This window comes from Plecotus auritus (genome assembly GCF_963455305.1).
Source record: "Plecotus auritus genome assembly, chromosome: 2".
NCBI lineage: Eukaryota > Metazoa > Chordata > Mammalia > Chiroptera > Vespertilionidae > Plecotus > Plecotus auritus.
Genome location: NC_137771.1, coordinates 144373129 through 144389404, shown reverse-complemented (window position 1 = coordinate 144389404; position 16276 = coordinate 144373129). Strand labels below are relative to the sequence as shown.

Sequence of the window (16276 nt, the reverse complement as noted above, 5' to 3'; positions counted from 1 at the left end):
GAGAAGTTCTAGGTTTTTAAAGCCCCGCCCCACCCCCCCCCTCGCCCCGCCCCGAGCCCTATAGTATTCTACATAAACAGGAAATAAGTACCAAGGGAATTTGCTGAAAACCTTTAGATTTTGCTTCCTTTATCTCCCAACATCAGTTTATGATAATGGCTTTAAATTTTCTTTACCAGTTCACATTTCAATTGTAAAAGGCATATATGAGAACATTTAGGAGTAGCATGTGATATGTTTCTGCAAATCCTCTGGGAAAGACATTGGGAAAAGTATTAATGTACCCTGAATATTTTTTAAAATTGATTTTTAGAGAAGAGAGGAAGGGAGAGAAAGAAACATTGATTTGTGTATTCGTTGATTGATTCTTGTATGTGCCCTGACTGGGTTTGAACCCACAACTTGCAGTCTCAGGACATGGCTCTAACCAACTGAGCTACCTGACCAAGGATCACATCCTGAATGTTTTAGGAAAGAGTTCTGAAGCTTTGGGCAAAGAGTAAATGTATCAGATTTTCTAGAAAGGAGTGTTTCAAATGCTCTGCACTACTTCTGGCTTCAAAAGTGTATATGGTTATAGAAATGATCAAATATTCAGCTTTTATGTTTTTTTGTAACATTCATTAATCAAAAGAAAATATAAAAATAAAAACCCTCTAAACAGGATATATTAAATGTATATTAACTACATAGGTTATGTATGGCATGACACTTTTATGAAGAAAACATTTGTTAAGTGAGTCATATATATGATATAAATTAAAATAGAGTCATATATCGGATATAAATTAAAATACTAACCACTTTCCTTTTTTTTCCTTCCATGAAAAATGTTATTTATTTTTTAATTTTTTCTGCAACTCTTATAAGAGGTATAATTTTTTTTTTGGATGGAAAGTTGATTTATTGGTGGTGGGTGTAAGGTGGGGGCAGCACCGAGACTCTCACGAGTGCAGGGCTCGCCATCTGTCCAGGGGACCATGATTAGGGATGTATTTGACCCCACAGCCATCTGGGATGAGGTGCTTCTCGGCCACCATGTCTTCAAACTCATCTGCATTAAACTTAGTAAAGCCCCACTTCTTCTAGATGTGGATCTTCTGGTGGCCAGGGAACTTGAACTTGGTTCTGTGTAGGGCCTCAATCACATGCTCCTTGTTCTGCAGCTTGGTGCAGATGGACGTGATGACTTGGCCAATGTGAATTCTGGCCACTGTGCCTTGGGACTTTCCAAAGGCACCCCACACACCTTTTTGGAGCCTAGATTGAGGGCAGTATGAGTTCAGACACGAATGTCCACCAGAAAGGGCTGTATCCAAGGTCCCTTAAGGCAACCTATACTAGCAACAGTTGCGTACACTACCAAGGATGCGGCTCTTTGCAGCCATTGCACACCAGGACCCATGAAGAGGTATCATGTTTATTTTTTAATCCAATTTTGCTAAATACACCCCTGTAAGACCTCTGTGAACAGAACTATGAGAAGATAACATTGTCCCACAGAGCAACTTCCACTGTCCTTTGTCCTGCAAGGTAAAAGAATGAACGCTGAGATGAGACATGTTTGTAACAGGGTTGGTCTATCCCAACCTTACTTATGTCCTTACGGGGCCCAGCAGCTCACCAGGGCATGCATGCTGCCCTGTGGGAATCACTGGGGTTCTCCGAAGAGGAAGAAGCATTTGAGCAGATAGTTCTTGTCATGTTTCCAACTAAAGCCAAAACAATAACACAACTATCCCTGCCAGCAAAAGATTAAAGACTGATTCACATGGAGGCTCAGCTAATTCAGCAAGCTGTGTAAAGTTTTTTGGAATATTTGTTTGTGAGAAAAAATTCTTGAATGATAGTTTCTTTGACTAGGATCAAAATGGGTGGCACAATTCATAATAATAACGCAAGAGGATCTCTAGGGGATAGATATGTTCTCAACTGAGAATTTAAGCAGTCATATATATAAAATCTGGATTGTTAAGATTTAAACTTATTCAAATGATAGTAAGATAAAAGAAGCACTTGTACTAGTAAGAAAGCATAGCTAGGGTCAAAGGCTAACCTATTTAAAGAATCTGAAAATAGAGAGGTAAAAAGAACTAGAAAAAATTGGGAGATTACTCAAAGGCTCTTTTAAGATTTTTCATGTCTTTTTGGCAGAAAAAAAAAATTCTCTTTGTAAATGTTTAAGACCTTGCTATCAAATGCATCCTGCGGCTCTGTATACTTTTCTTTTTAATGCACTGCTGGACTTACATAAAGATGCTGCTGCTCACTATTTCAGTTAAATATAATTTTATATGTAGAACATTGACTTTTTAAGAACCTGAGATGATTCTCCACTTATAGATTTCAGTGTTCCAGAAACCTGAAATTCTATGCAAACATTTAGAAAGGAGCCATCCTATCTAATAAAAGAGCACTATGCAAATTGACCATACCTCCGCTACACCCACAAGCTACACCCACCAGCCAATCAGGAGCGAGTATGCAAATTAACCCAACCAAGATGGCTGCGGCCATGGAGTGAGCAGGAGGCTTGGGTTTCCCCAGCGATGGAGGAAGCCAAGCTTCCCTGCACACCCTGGCGGGCCCTGGACTCCACTCAAGGCTACGAAGTTTCAATTATAGAAGATAAATAAATCCCAACAAAAATGGCTGCAGCCATGGAGCGAGCAAGAGGCTTGGGTTTCCCCAACAATGGAGGAAGCCAAGTTCCTAGCTTGCCCTGGCCTCTGCTGAAGGCTACAAAGTTTCAATTATAGAAGATAAATAAACCCCAGATACCAGGGCCTCCACTTGGGTTGCCAGGGGGCGTGGCCAGCCTGCAAACCACCACAGGCCCCTCGCCCAGGCTGCCCCACACCTCAAGGGAACCCCCACCCTGATCCGGGACACTCTTCAGGGCAAACCAGCTGGCCCCCACCCGTGCACCAGGCCTCTATCCTATCTAATAAAAGAGTAATATGCAAATTGACCATTACTCCAACACACAAGATGGCTGCCCCCCAAGATGGCTGCCCACAAGATGGCCACCAAAAGATGGCCAGCAGGGGAGGGCAGTTGGGAGGGAACAGGTCTGCATGGGAGGGCAGTTGGGGGTGATCAAGCCTGAAGGGGAGGGCAGTTAGGGGTGACCAGGCTGGCAGAGGAGGGAAGCTGGGGGTGACCGGGCCTGCAGGGAAGGGCAGTTGGGGGGAACCCAGGCCTGCAGGGGAGAGCAGTTGGGGGGGTACCAGGCCTTCAGGGGAGGGCAGTTAGGGGCAATCAGGCTGGCAGGGGAGCAGTTAGGCATCAATCAGGCTGGCAGGGGAGTGGTTAGGGGGTGATCAGGCTGGCAGGCAGAGCGGTTAGGGGAAATCAGGAAGGCAGGCAGGCGAGCAGTTGGGAGCCAGCAGTCAGACATCCCTTGAGGGGTCCCAGATTGGAGAGGGTGCAGGCTGGGCTGAGGGCCACACACGTGCACTGGGCCTCTAGTATGATAATAAGATAAAAGAAGCATTTATGTTAGTAAGAAGGCATAGCTAAGTTCAAAGGCCAAACCCGCTTAAAGAATCTGATACTAGAGAAATAAAAAGAACTAGTAAATACTGGGAGATTAAGCAAAGGCTCTTTTAAGATTTTCATGTCCTTTTTCTTGGGGAAAGATGTGTTATTTTAGGCTAAAAAGCATAATCCATAAGGAATCTGAGTTCATGACCTGTGCTCCAACATCAGGACCATCGGGCCACAGGAATTCTTAACTCATAAAACCCTGCATTAAAGTTTTTATAAATGGAATGTTATTTGAAGGTTCAAATTATACCTTCAGTTTTGTAGATGTTCCCATCCCGACTTTTCTTATTATTCCAAATGGTATCTTCACGTTGTCTTAAGTTTTAATTATTTTCTAACCTTCTATGTATGTCTCCTCACGTAAGCCAAAGAACCAAAGGATGATCTGCATGCTTTTTGGAACTCACTGAGTGCAAACTGGACATTACCTGACTAGCCTTCCTTGTGCTGGTTTTGGAAGCTATCCATATATCCCCACACATGTCCTTCAGTGACTGTCTAACTCTAACCTATAACTAACAGTGTTGCAAATATTTTAAAGGGATTGCTTATGACTGCATGACTAAATACACTCATTCATGTCACCTTCCTTTTGCTTCTGTTGGCTAGTGTGTTCTCTTCGTCATTTTATCAGTGACTCTCTCTTCTCTAGCCTCTCCTGAGTCCTGAATAGAATAATGTTGGTCTTCTGCCCAGTCCTGCCCCAGGTCCCCAATCTAGTTTTCTAATCATTGTAGTTCTTCAGGGTTTCCTTCTGAAGTCTGCAGCTGCACAAACTGCAAAAGGGGAGCTCTCTAGGGGGGAACTGGCCAATGGGTACGGAGGGACCTATTGGGGCTTGAAATCACACAAATGACAAGGAATAAAGAAACCAGGAGTTAGGAATCCAGATGAAGGTTTTTCTTTTTACCACAATTTACATTTTGAATCATTTATTTAGGATTTTACTTTGCAAATGTAATCCAGTTTTCCTTTTGGTTTAAGTAGGCACACATAGACTCACTCATTCACATATACCTCATTCAGGGTAATAGGCAACATTCTCAACTGCAGAAATGTGTAAAATATACACCTTTCAATTAAAGAAGATTTTTTTTTTTCTCCCTGAAGATCTCTTACTAAAAAAAGCAAACCATTGTTTCTTATATGGTATGCATATTTATTACAACAATATATTGTTAAAGATAAAATAGGTAAGTTGTCATAAATATTACAAAAAACATAAAAAGAATAACCATCCTCAGGAGAACTGTGGTCAACAGAAACTGTCTTGTCAAAAATGATTAATTTTGAAATGTCAAATTGTGAACCTAAAACAAAGTTACTGACTTTTTTTAGAATGCCTGAACATATGAAGAAATAAAATGGTTTGCTTCAATTTTTCTGTACTGCACTTTGATTGTATTTAAAAGGTATATACTTTTCCACTGATTTCCCTTGACATATTGAGTTCATGCCAATTTTCCTTAACTCACTGTACATTCCTCCAAAGTCTGCCACCTAGTCTTATATATTTCTGTTACTGCTTTTCTGCAATCCTCTATATGCATCAAAACCTGATAATATCATGTTCACTAGATCCTAGATTCTCAGCAGCTCTAACCCTATTTGTCATTCCTGGCTTATTTCTAACATTTAAACTGTATGTCTTCTGAATAAAAATTTTATTTGCCTTGAGAATAAAGCATGCAATATTTGCTCTGACTCCATATAGACAGGATTTCACACGAATTATAAAAAGAAGACACTGATAATCATTGTTAATGGTCATTGAAGACGTTTTATTATTGGCTCAGCATTGTAAGTCTTTTGCTATAGAAATGGTCTAAGATGGATCTGTTAGTGGTTTATAGACAACTGAATTATGAATTCATTTCCTAATATTGCTAGTCAGGGGACAGTAATGAGGATATTAAAATGTCTGGCTATTGGAGTTCAAGGCTCATCCAAATCTCTTTCCAAAGGGTAAAGAATTAAATAATATTACACTTCATTATTAATTATGAAATCTCATTTTTGAATCCCATGTGTTCATATTTCTGCTGCTATTTGGTTCAGAGTAGGCAGAGAAGAATCATGGCTTTGCCAAGGCAATAAGAGGTGGGGGAAAAAAGATGAAATCAACTATTTATTCCATCTTTGCCATTACTTTGAACTTAACACATGTCATGCAACAAAAAGAAAGCTCAGGTAAAAATGTCAAAAGAAGTGTTACATACTATAATGCACTGTATTTAAAGCACAGGCAGGAAATTGAGATGGGGCTTCCGAAGAACAGTCCTTCCATAACTAGAGAGCTTTTAAGATTAACCACAAAGGAAATCTTAGGGAGCCCTTCAACACTGATTTTCTTTTTTTTCAGAATTCATCCATTTCTAAATCCTACATGCTGTCTGTTTTCATTGTTTCCTCTTTCACGGACTTCACTTATAGTCAACAAAGCTTGTTAGTTTAGGTATATGTTTCAGTTTGGCCTAGAATCTAATCTACGTGTATGAGTTATTTCATTAATAAAAAGTATTATTTTTCCAGTCTTCCCACAAGTGACAAAAAATGACAGAAAAATTCAAGCTAATTTTGTTGATTCAAATTGTACTCAACCTAGATAGTATTTTCTAAGTAATTGTCAGATAAGAAATACTCCTTTATATTTTATAAATAAGTTTAGTTTTTGAGACAGACAGTCATGTTTGGATCTTATGTAAATTTAAGATATCATATGATGTCAGATACTTACTGTGAAGTGACAGAGAAAACACAATCAATGAAATTTCCATTATTACTCCATTTTTCTCATTGCGTAATTTTATTTCTCAATGATTTTATTATTCTGCTTTCATTTATGTATGTTAAGCATGTGAAACCCTCTATAACAGTGGTCGGCAAACTGCGGCTTGCGAGCCGCCGTGGTTTGCCGCTCTGTTGACTAATGAGATTGCCGACCACTGCTCTATAATATAAAAGATTGTGATAGAGGCAGAGTCTGCCATAAGGTGAGCTACTAGTCTAAGATCCTGTGTAGAATGAATAGTCAATGGCATATTAAAATGTTCTATTCCACTTCTAAGAACTGTTAGATTATAGAATTAAATTAAAAAACTAGATATAGCAAAGAGAGCAAGCTTATTATCATTTTAGAGTATATGCCTGATAATATATTTAGAATAGGCACATGAGTTCTTTTCAAGGAGTAGAATTTGATTTTAATAGGGAGAAATACAGTAGGAAAGACTTTGATATTAAAAATCCTAATTTCAGTTATGCCACTCTAATTTCTCCTTTCTTTCCCCATCTCCTTCTCTTCTCTTGTCTTCTCTTCTCTCCTCTCTTCCCACCTTTGCTCTCCCTTCTTCTCTCCTGTGATTTTCTTACTTCATTAGGTGACTACTATATGAAAGACATTGCATTAAATATATGAATACTAGAGGCCCAGTGCATGAAAATTCATGCACTGGAGAGGGTCCCTCAGCCCAGCCTGCCCTCTCTCACAGTCCGGGAGCCCTCAGGGGTGGGAGGTGACCCGGGGATCAGGGGAAGGTGACCCCTCCATCACACCTTTGCTGCTGCCACTGCCGGCAGCGCAAGCCTCAGCCAGCCCTGGTTACCTGAGCCTCAGGTGGCCCTGGGCATCTGGGCAGCTGGCATCCGAGGCTTGCCTGCACCTTGGGCCAGCCCTGGGCAGCTGGGCAACTGCCATCAGAGGCTTGCCTGCACCTCAGGCCAGTCCTGGGGGGCTGAGGGGACTGAGGAACTCCAGAGGTAGGCATGTGGAGCGGCCGGATCCGCCTGGGGGCCTGCCGCCCCAGTGGGGCTGAGTGGACTGGGCACCACCATCTTGTGGCTGTAGAGGTCGCCATATTTGAGGGCATGGCAGTCAATTAGCATATTCCCTCTTTATTAGATAGGATACTTGCTATTCAACTGTCAGGCAATTATGTCCTGGTGTTTTTCTTTATTTGAAACTAAGAATAATAAGCCTTTACCAGATCTTTCTAGTCCCTCGGTATCTGTACTGGGTTAATTCTAGCTCCTTCCTCCCAACCAGGATACCAAAATCCAAGGATGCTGAAGTCCCTTATATAAAACCAGAGGCCCGGTGCATGAAAATTCATGCACTGGAGGGAGGGTCCCTCAGCCCGGCCTGATCCCTCTCACAGTCTGGGAGCCCTCAGGGGCAGGAGCAACCCGGTGATCAGGAGAAGGCGATGTCCCCATCACACCTCTGCTGCTGCCACTGCTGGCAGTGTAAGACTCAGCTGGCTCTGGTTACCTGAGCCTCAGGCAACCCTGGGTGGCTGCCATCCGAGGCTTGCCTGCACCTCAGGCCAGCCCTGGGTGGCTAGGGGGCTGAGGGCAGGCCCGGCCGCATTGTGCGCCTGCTGCCCCACCCCCCTGGCTGGGCTGAAAGGACTGTGGGACTCCGGCGGGGCTGAGGCGACTGGGTGCCGCCATCTTGTGGCTATGGGTGCCTCCATCTTTGTGACGGCATGGCAGTCAATTTGCATATTCCCTCTTTATTAAATAGGATGGGTTGCATTTGCATATAACCTATATAGCATATAAGTTACAGTAGGGTATGCTCACACATAATTTCATTTGCATGAATTCAGTATAATGCTTGATGTGTGGCAAGTTTTGCTTTTTGGAACTTTTGAGAATTCTTTTTCTCAAATATTTTCAACTTTTGCTTTTTGGAACTTCCTGGGATTTCTTTTCTCAAATATTTTCCAACATTCGTTTGTTGAGTCCATGGATGCAAAACCGTTGGATAAAGAGAAACAAATATAAACATTGTAAATAATTGACAACTGTTACATAAATACTAATTTTAGGCGTGTTTGCTTTCTGGTCCTACTATTCAATAATTCTATTATTGTAGTTAATGTAAAAATAAGTTAAGTGCTGTAAAATATCACTCCTTGATAGTGCAGTGTGACATGAATACAAAGAAATGAGTTTATGTAAGACATGGATCTCATTTAAATTTGATTAACATAAGTAATGAGAGCTAAATTAGCATCATCACTAGGACAGGTTTTGTGATTCTTTGAAGGACATGGCAAATGTCTTCAGGGACCTTCGAAGTACTGCGACATACAGTCAACTGGTGGAAAGCAAATTAATGAATGCCCGGAGGACATCAACCTTTGGCCAGCTGTTTACAGTGCCATGGTATAGGTCAAGGGAGGAACTCCTTCCTGCCCTCAAACTGACTTCAAGGGCCATCAGTTCAGCTAAATACTTTAGCTTTTTTTCTTTTTAATATGAAACAAAAAACCCATGATTATGGCTTTTTTCCTCTTTACACAAAATTATAAAGAAAATTCTTGGGAAATAAGCTATAGTTAAATGGAAGAGGATAAAAACTACCTCGGAAATCACAGCAGTCATTACTGAAAGTGGGAGAGAAATCTACACGGATCCCTTATCAGAGTTACATAAACTAGGAGAAGTGAGTTGAGTTAATTTCAGATTGAGGGAACAGAAACAAGTTTAGATCTATAAACTTTTTATGAAGCAATTTTGTTACACCTGATTTATATTTAAGTCATGAAAAGTGAACTGAGTTTTCTCTCCTATGAAAGCTAGAGGCAAATTTGGCTTAAAGCCTAGAAGAATGGAATGCTACAGTGTTCTCTTAGATCTCTCTCTAGAAAGTTGTTTCTGTGTATGTGTTACAGAAACCTCGTCTAGCTTCTGCTATTCTCAGTGGCTAACCAAGAGTTATTGTTATTATTTTTTATCAGTGATGTTGAATAATTCAAGTCACTACCAAACTTTGTTATGTCATTTCAGCCACACATACCTAAATCCACCAAGATTTGTTATTAAGAGTTAAGAATTAAGCCATTAAAATACAGATGATCCATTCATCTCCTAATTCCAATCACTGAGATATTAATGATATTTATGAAAGTTACATTTTTGTGTTTGCAACAACAACGACAAAAAATCTGCAATTTATGTTCTTTTTGTTTCTAGGGAGAGAAAAACATGGCAAACACTCATGAGAATTAAAATTGCTAATTTTGAATTCACATAATTTTTTGGTGCTTACTCTATCAGTGAGGCATTGATGGTCATGAAGTCTCCAACCATGTCAGTAATTATCCAATGATAAAACCAAACAACATCAAAGCTTATTTATAGTTTGTAACTCGTTGTATGTTTTAATTAAGTCGGAGAGTATTAATAAAAGGCAAAAGAAAAATGTCAATGCAGTCATTGTGGGCTTCGTTGGTACAATTTTGCTAAGAAATGTGCATGTTGGGATTTTGTTTCTATTGGATTTCCCAGTCTTTTTAAATGTTCCCAGTATATTGGTGGCTGGGCCAGCTCTCCTGAATGCATTGGTGTCATCACCATAATTTGCAGCATAATTATTAATTATGATAAAAATATAAGAATTATGATTTAAAAACTCCAAGAATCAATATCCTAATGCTGTTTTGTTAAGACACATATAAAATAAAAAGTAGGTTTGCATTCTTCAGGTACAAGGGAGGAAGGCAGCTGGATATTTTACAAAATGATAGAGAACACACAATTTTGATTATAAAAATACCATGGATAATCCACAAACTGACTTATTAAATGTAAAAATTGCATTTTAAAATGTTAGCACTATGCTACTGAGGTGCTCAGGTTACAGATCTTCCTTCCACTTCTTACCATTTTCACAGCATTGGTTATCATAAATGTGATTCCTGCATTTAAACAAAGTCACTTGCATTTCTCTCAACAATGTACTTTAGAAATATTTATTTTTTTTGTTGTGGATCTATCAACTGAGCACAGTACTACTGCTGTATATGACGGCAGAAAATTTCACCTGAAATACATACCAGCAGGGATCCTGGGGGGCAGCGACCCTCCCCCTGTCACTGGATTCGGAGCCTGGATGCTGCTTAGAAACCCTGCTCTCAGGAAGCTGGGGCAAAACGTCTCCACCCCAATGGCCGGGAAGGATCCTTTTAAGAGATAAAAATTGACATTATTCAAAATCTTCTTTGTGGAAAAGTTGTTGATCATTTAAGTGGAATAAAACCTATAATCAACAAACCCATCAAACCTTACAAGGAAGCTATGAAATTAAAAGGAAGGAAATGCATTTTTATTCATAAATTTTAAAAATCAACCTAGTGTTTTAAAAAGAAAACTATTTTAACTAGTTACAATTAAAGAGCTTTCAGAAGCATCAGAATGCTAAAATAAAATTTCTAAATCTACATTTGACCAAGGGGATATAAATGCACGTGACTGATGTTGTCTGCCTGCAGAGTTCAGATTACAGATATGGGAAATAGCCACAATGGTGTCTGAGATCTGTGCCCACTAGAAGGAACAGTGCTTTAATTTCGGTGTGTTAGTGTGAGTGCTTCAAATAAGAAAAACTTTTGTACGTTGCAGTAAGTACACATGTTTTTGAAAGAGTGGGAAGAAAACCAACATACACCATTCTTAATTTGTTACACTTTTCTATTTGGGACAAGACATGAGAGTTTGCAAAGGTAGAACCACAGGCTTTTCCATTTTTAGGAAGGCAATTGTGAAGCAGAAAACAAAGTAAATTAGTTGGAAATTTATTCATAAAATTATATAATAAATCATAGAATCAAAGAATGTCAGAGCAAAGAAGGACTTTAGAAATCATCCAGTCAAAAAATTCTCATTTTACAGACCAGCAAACTGAGGCCAACTTTAAAGGGAAAGTGATATCAGGTAGCTGACAGACTACCAGCACACAAAATTTCCACTGTAGATAAAAAACAAATAAGGAGCCACTTCCTATTTGGGAGATTTCTCACGTCTGAATATGAATCAGAAACCTTGCACTTTGGAATTGTAGTAGAATTATTACATTGGTGTCTCAATGACTTTAAAGCCATGAAAATCATTCAGAAGTAAATGTAATATATATATGCATTACCAGTGCATGGGCAGCACTGGGAAGATATGGTATATCTAAGTTTAAATCAAAATAATACCCTAAGAGCAAGTTATGCTGATTGCTGTAAGAAATGCATTTCATTTGGGCCCAGCAGTTTTCATATGCAGAGACCTAAGATCTCTCTTCCCACGCTCAGATTTAGCAAGTTCTTTATTTTTATTTTTTTTCTAAATATATTTTTATTGATTTCAGAGAGGAAGGGAGAGGGAGATAGAAACATCAATGATAAGAGAGAATCATTGATCAGCTGCCTCCTGCATGCCCCCTACTGGGGATCGAGCCTGCAACCCAGCCATGTGCCCTTGATGGGAATCAAACCTGGGACCCTTCAGTCCACAGGCTGATGCTCTTTCCACTGAGCCATACCAGCTAGGGCAAGTTCTTTATTTTTGAAGAGACTTCACTCTGTTTCTTGATACAAATTTTGCACCTAAAATAAGTTAAAATTTGAGGCTTTGAATTTTGACCAGGATTATAGGGATCTGGTATACCATACACTATGTATCTTGCTTCTATGGAGACACTTGTTACTAAAGGCCAGCATTTCTTAGATCTTTAGAGATGTTTTTAGGAAAGATCAAAGTTACAAAGCATGTTTTAATGGGGGAGTCTGATGCATTGTACACTGGATTAAAGAAACCATTGAAAGAAAATCATGTACTCTGAGTAAACTGGCTTTGTTGTTGATTTCATGGGGCGTTAGTAAAATTGTCCAGCAGGGCGGAAGTCCCTTAAACCTTAGGAGGTGTGGCAAAAGTGGCAAGAGGTAGGCCAGAAATAGCTCTAGGGTAACTTTCCACTAACAGTGAAACTAATTTCTCCTTTGTTACTAATGGGATATTTATCACTGAGCACAAAGTTAATATGTGTCCATGTGTAATGCTTCATCACTTTCTGAGAAAATGTTCCTAATGAAGGCGCTTCACTGAGTACCAGGTGGAGATAATCATAGCATATATTTATACAGCATTCTTATTTAAAGTCACAAAAGAAATGGTGATTTTACAACAGGGAAAATAATTACAGGAAATTCAGATTTTATTATGTGCTGTGAAAAGCAAAAATAATCCAATTTTAGCTGATTATGGATTTATTGAAGCCAAGTAATAGGAAGCCTGGTTCAAAATACTAAATCACAAAGAAAAAGCATAACATAATCATGCACAGGAAACCAAAGGGGATATAAACGTAATTATCTTAAAGGAAATTTGAAGAAAAACAAAAGCATGTGGAGGAGTGACTCTAAATAATGTTAATATGCTTCACATTTAGAGATTTTTAATCTGAGTTCTTGCTATTTTTGCCAACATTATTCCAAACTGTTAACTTAGAAAAGATTTCCACTATTTTAACTTCTTGAAAGAAACTAAATACAAATATAATTTTATTTCTATGTTTACATCAATTACTTTTTTTTTCTGGTTGTGACAGCCTGTCATATTTAATAGCAACTTTCATTCTCCTAAACTTGCTGCATCAATCATAATGGCTTTTCTATGTTTCTTTACTATGGATTAAAACGTATTTCATTCATTGTGGCATATCTTCCTTAAGGAATTATCACTTTTTAAAAAAATCTGAAACAAACAGAAAACTGGTGTACATGAGTATATTTTCAGTTGAGATATCATATTATGTGATAATAATGCCTTATCATTTTTCTCCTTAACGTCAGTCATGTCAACAGAGATTGTATGAAAATACTAAAGGTCTAAGTTTTTACAATTCAATCAGGAAAACTGAAATTATTCTTTGTTATAATTCCCTTATCTCTTATTCCACAAGAAATGAAGTTCATGAACCTTTCAGATTTGATATGAAATTATTTGAGTCTGGCCTGCCCTATTGCTTAAGTTGCTGACTATCTTTGGCTTTTTCCTTAAGTAAGTACATTATAGCTGAAGAATATACAATCCTATATAATAAAACCCTAATATGCAAATTGACCGAACGGTGGAACAACCGGTCGCTATGACACGCACTGACCACCAGGGGGCAGACACTCAACACAGGAGCTTCCCCCATCTGGCCAGTGTGCTCCCACAGGGGGAGCACCGCTTAGCTAGAAGCTGGGCTCATGGCTGGCGAGTGCAGTGGTGGTGGCGGGAGCCTCTCCCGCCTCCGCTGCAGGCGGGCAGTAAGGAGTGAGGGGTCCCAGACTGTGAGAGGGATGTCTGCCAAGGGGTACTGGACTGCAAGAGGGCGCAATTTCGTGCACTGGGCCTCTAGTGTCTAATATCTGTAGCAGGAGAAATATAAATTTTCACGAGTATTTTGTTTTTTAGTTACATTCAATAGACTAATTATTTGTTATTACAAATTAGATTTTTATGTGATAAGACTATTCCTTTAGCCATTACAAGCTTGAAATAGAAGATGTATCAATTAACACATTTTTCTAAATCCCAAATATTTGAGTTTCCAGTTTGCTGTCGATCCTGAGTCAGTGGGGTAAAGAGAGAATGGAATGTAACATTAGCATTTGCATTGTTTCTAATATAGAGCTGCCAGATAACTGGGCATTCTGAGTTTTTATTTGCTAAGTATGGCAATCCCACTCTTATAACACTTAAAACAGCTACAGATATCAGATGAATAATAGACACTATTAACTAGTGGTGCAAGGTAATTTGATGTAAGTCACTGGATGCATGGGTCAGTGATTTATCTGTCTTTCATTAGCTCAGTGGTTCTCAATGCCCTTTAGGGAACATTGCAAATTGTGAGTGGGGAAAGACATTACTGCTGTTTGGTGGATAAGGGTCAGGATGGATATTAAAAGTATTGCAAAAAGTGGTATGCTACCTGTACAAGGAAAATTCTCTCTCAAAATGTTAGTAGCATCTCCTGAGAAACATTGTACAAGAGTAAAGGATCTTGGGGGAGAGGAAAAATGGTGGCCGAATAGGCAGACATGTCTGCACCTCATCCCAGAGCAGATAGCAGGATCAACTAAATCGAATAACATCCACCTGGAATTGGCAAAGTAGACACAGCTGGTGAGACAATTCACAGCTGGGAAGGACAGAGGACGCCTGGAGAACAGTAAGATTGGGGATCTGGGCAGGAGAGAGACATGTGACCACCAGACCGAGAGGGTCAGAAGGAAGCTGCAATGCACCAAGTCCGTGTCCCTTGGGGACAGGCGTAACATCCGACAGTGGAAAGGAAGTCCACAGGGCTGCTGGAGGCTGGGGAATCTAGATCTAAGCCCATAGCCATGAGAGGCTGCACCCAGAAAGGCAGTGGTGCCGTGGCGGGGCGGGGGGGGCGGAGGGGAGGGAGAAACTCGCAGTCATGTGGTTGTTTTGCCTCTGTTTTGTCATTGCTTTTATTCGATAAACCCAGTTCATAGGACCTTTCAAATACAAACACTCACGGAGGCTGCAGTGCAGGTGGAGGTGCGGATTTGTGGAGTCTGGGGAGAGGCTGTGAAGGAGAGCAGGACGGGGAGAGGTGACCAGGAATCTAGCACTGAAACATTCCTGACCCTCTGAACCTAAGCAGTGATTATTCTCCTGAAGAACCAGCCCCTCCCAGCAGCCTCAAGACAGCAAATACAGCCACACCCAGCCCACACCCTGAGCTGTATAAAGGACACAAAGACTCTGAATAGCCCCAAAGAGCCCTGAGGGACTGGGTTGAAGAGGGGCTGTTCAGTCCCAGAAGGCTATATGGCACCACTCCTATCTATAGGCCTGTCAGAAACAGACACTTAAGCGATTAAGATTGACAGCAGGCAGACAGGCAAAGTGGGAGATTGGTCCTGCCTACTTGCAGCCAAGGCTGTGGAGATCGACACAAACAGAGGAACGGTAAATCCGTGAATCACATGGAACTTCAGCACGGTGCTGACTACCTGACAGGAAACTGAGAAGTGGCAGACAGAACAGAAGAGTGGGGTCTTAAACCAGCCCCCATGGGGCATTAAAACTTGGCTGAAGTGAACACTTCACTTTTTTATTTTTTATCTTTTATTTTGTTAAAAAAGGATATTTTTTCTTTTATTTTTTGTATTATTTTTTCTTCATTCTATTTTTATTTTTTATTGTTATTTTATTTTACCTTATTTTTAAAAAATATTTTCCACCCTTTTCTTCCTCACTTCTCCCTCTTTCATCCTGTTCTTTCTTCTCCTATCCCCACTTTAGTTTTTCTCTTTCCTTTCTTTTTACCCCTTCTAAAAATTGATCTTCTTTATCTACTTTATTGATGTGTTATTATTATTGTAGTCTCTGTTGGCTTATTAATATATCTAATTTCCATTCCCCTGCTCCAAGTTGATGCACCCTTCTCCTTTCTCTTTCTTAGCTAGTCAATTATGTTTTATGCTTGCTTTTCCTCTCCTCTCTTGCTCTCTTCTTCTCCTAATTGTTTAGTTTCACTCACTAAATTCAGCCAACCTGTTCTCTATTCTTCTTTTCCAACAATAGAAGATAAATAAATAGGTAAATTAAAACAAATTTTTGTTTATCTTTTTATTTATTTTTATTTTCTTATTATTTTATTTTTCCTTCCTTCTTATCCACTCATTTTCTTTCTACCTCTTCTATACTTAACCAGGGTCCTTCCCCTATTCATTCAATTCCTTAACCTTACTTTATGTATCTAAGCTCTGCCTCTACAGATTCTGTCTCCCCCTGGGCATTTGTTGTTTGCATTTTTTGGTCTATTTGCTTGTTTTGTGATGTTTTCTCCCCATATATTTTTCCTTAATTTTCTTTTCTCTCTTGCCTTTTTTTGTTTTCTTGATATCATTTTTGCTGTCTTTTCTCT

At 39.5% G+C, this 16276-nt stretch overlaps 1 protein-coding gene across 3 annotated transcripts in view; it reads right to left on the bottom strand.

The window, feature by feature from the left end:
- The window catches only part of EPHA6 (EPH receptor A6), a 1057231-nt gene that overhangs the window by 202974 nt on the left and 837981 nt on the right, over nucleotides 1-16276 (bottom strand). For all 3 annotated transcript variants that reach the window (XM_080654948.1, XM_080654950.1, XM_080654949.1), the window contains one exon: nucleotides 10395-10520. In XM_080654948.1, the coding sequence (XP_080511074.1) occupies nucleotides 10395-10520 (126 nt within the window). The remainder of the gene's footprint in view (nucleotides 1-10394; nucleotides 10521-16276) is intronic.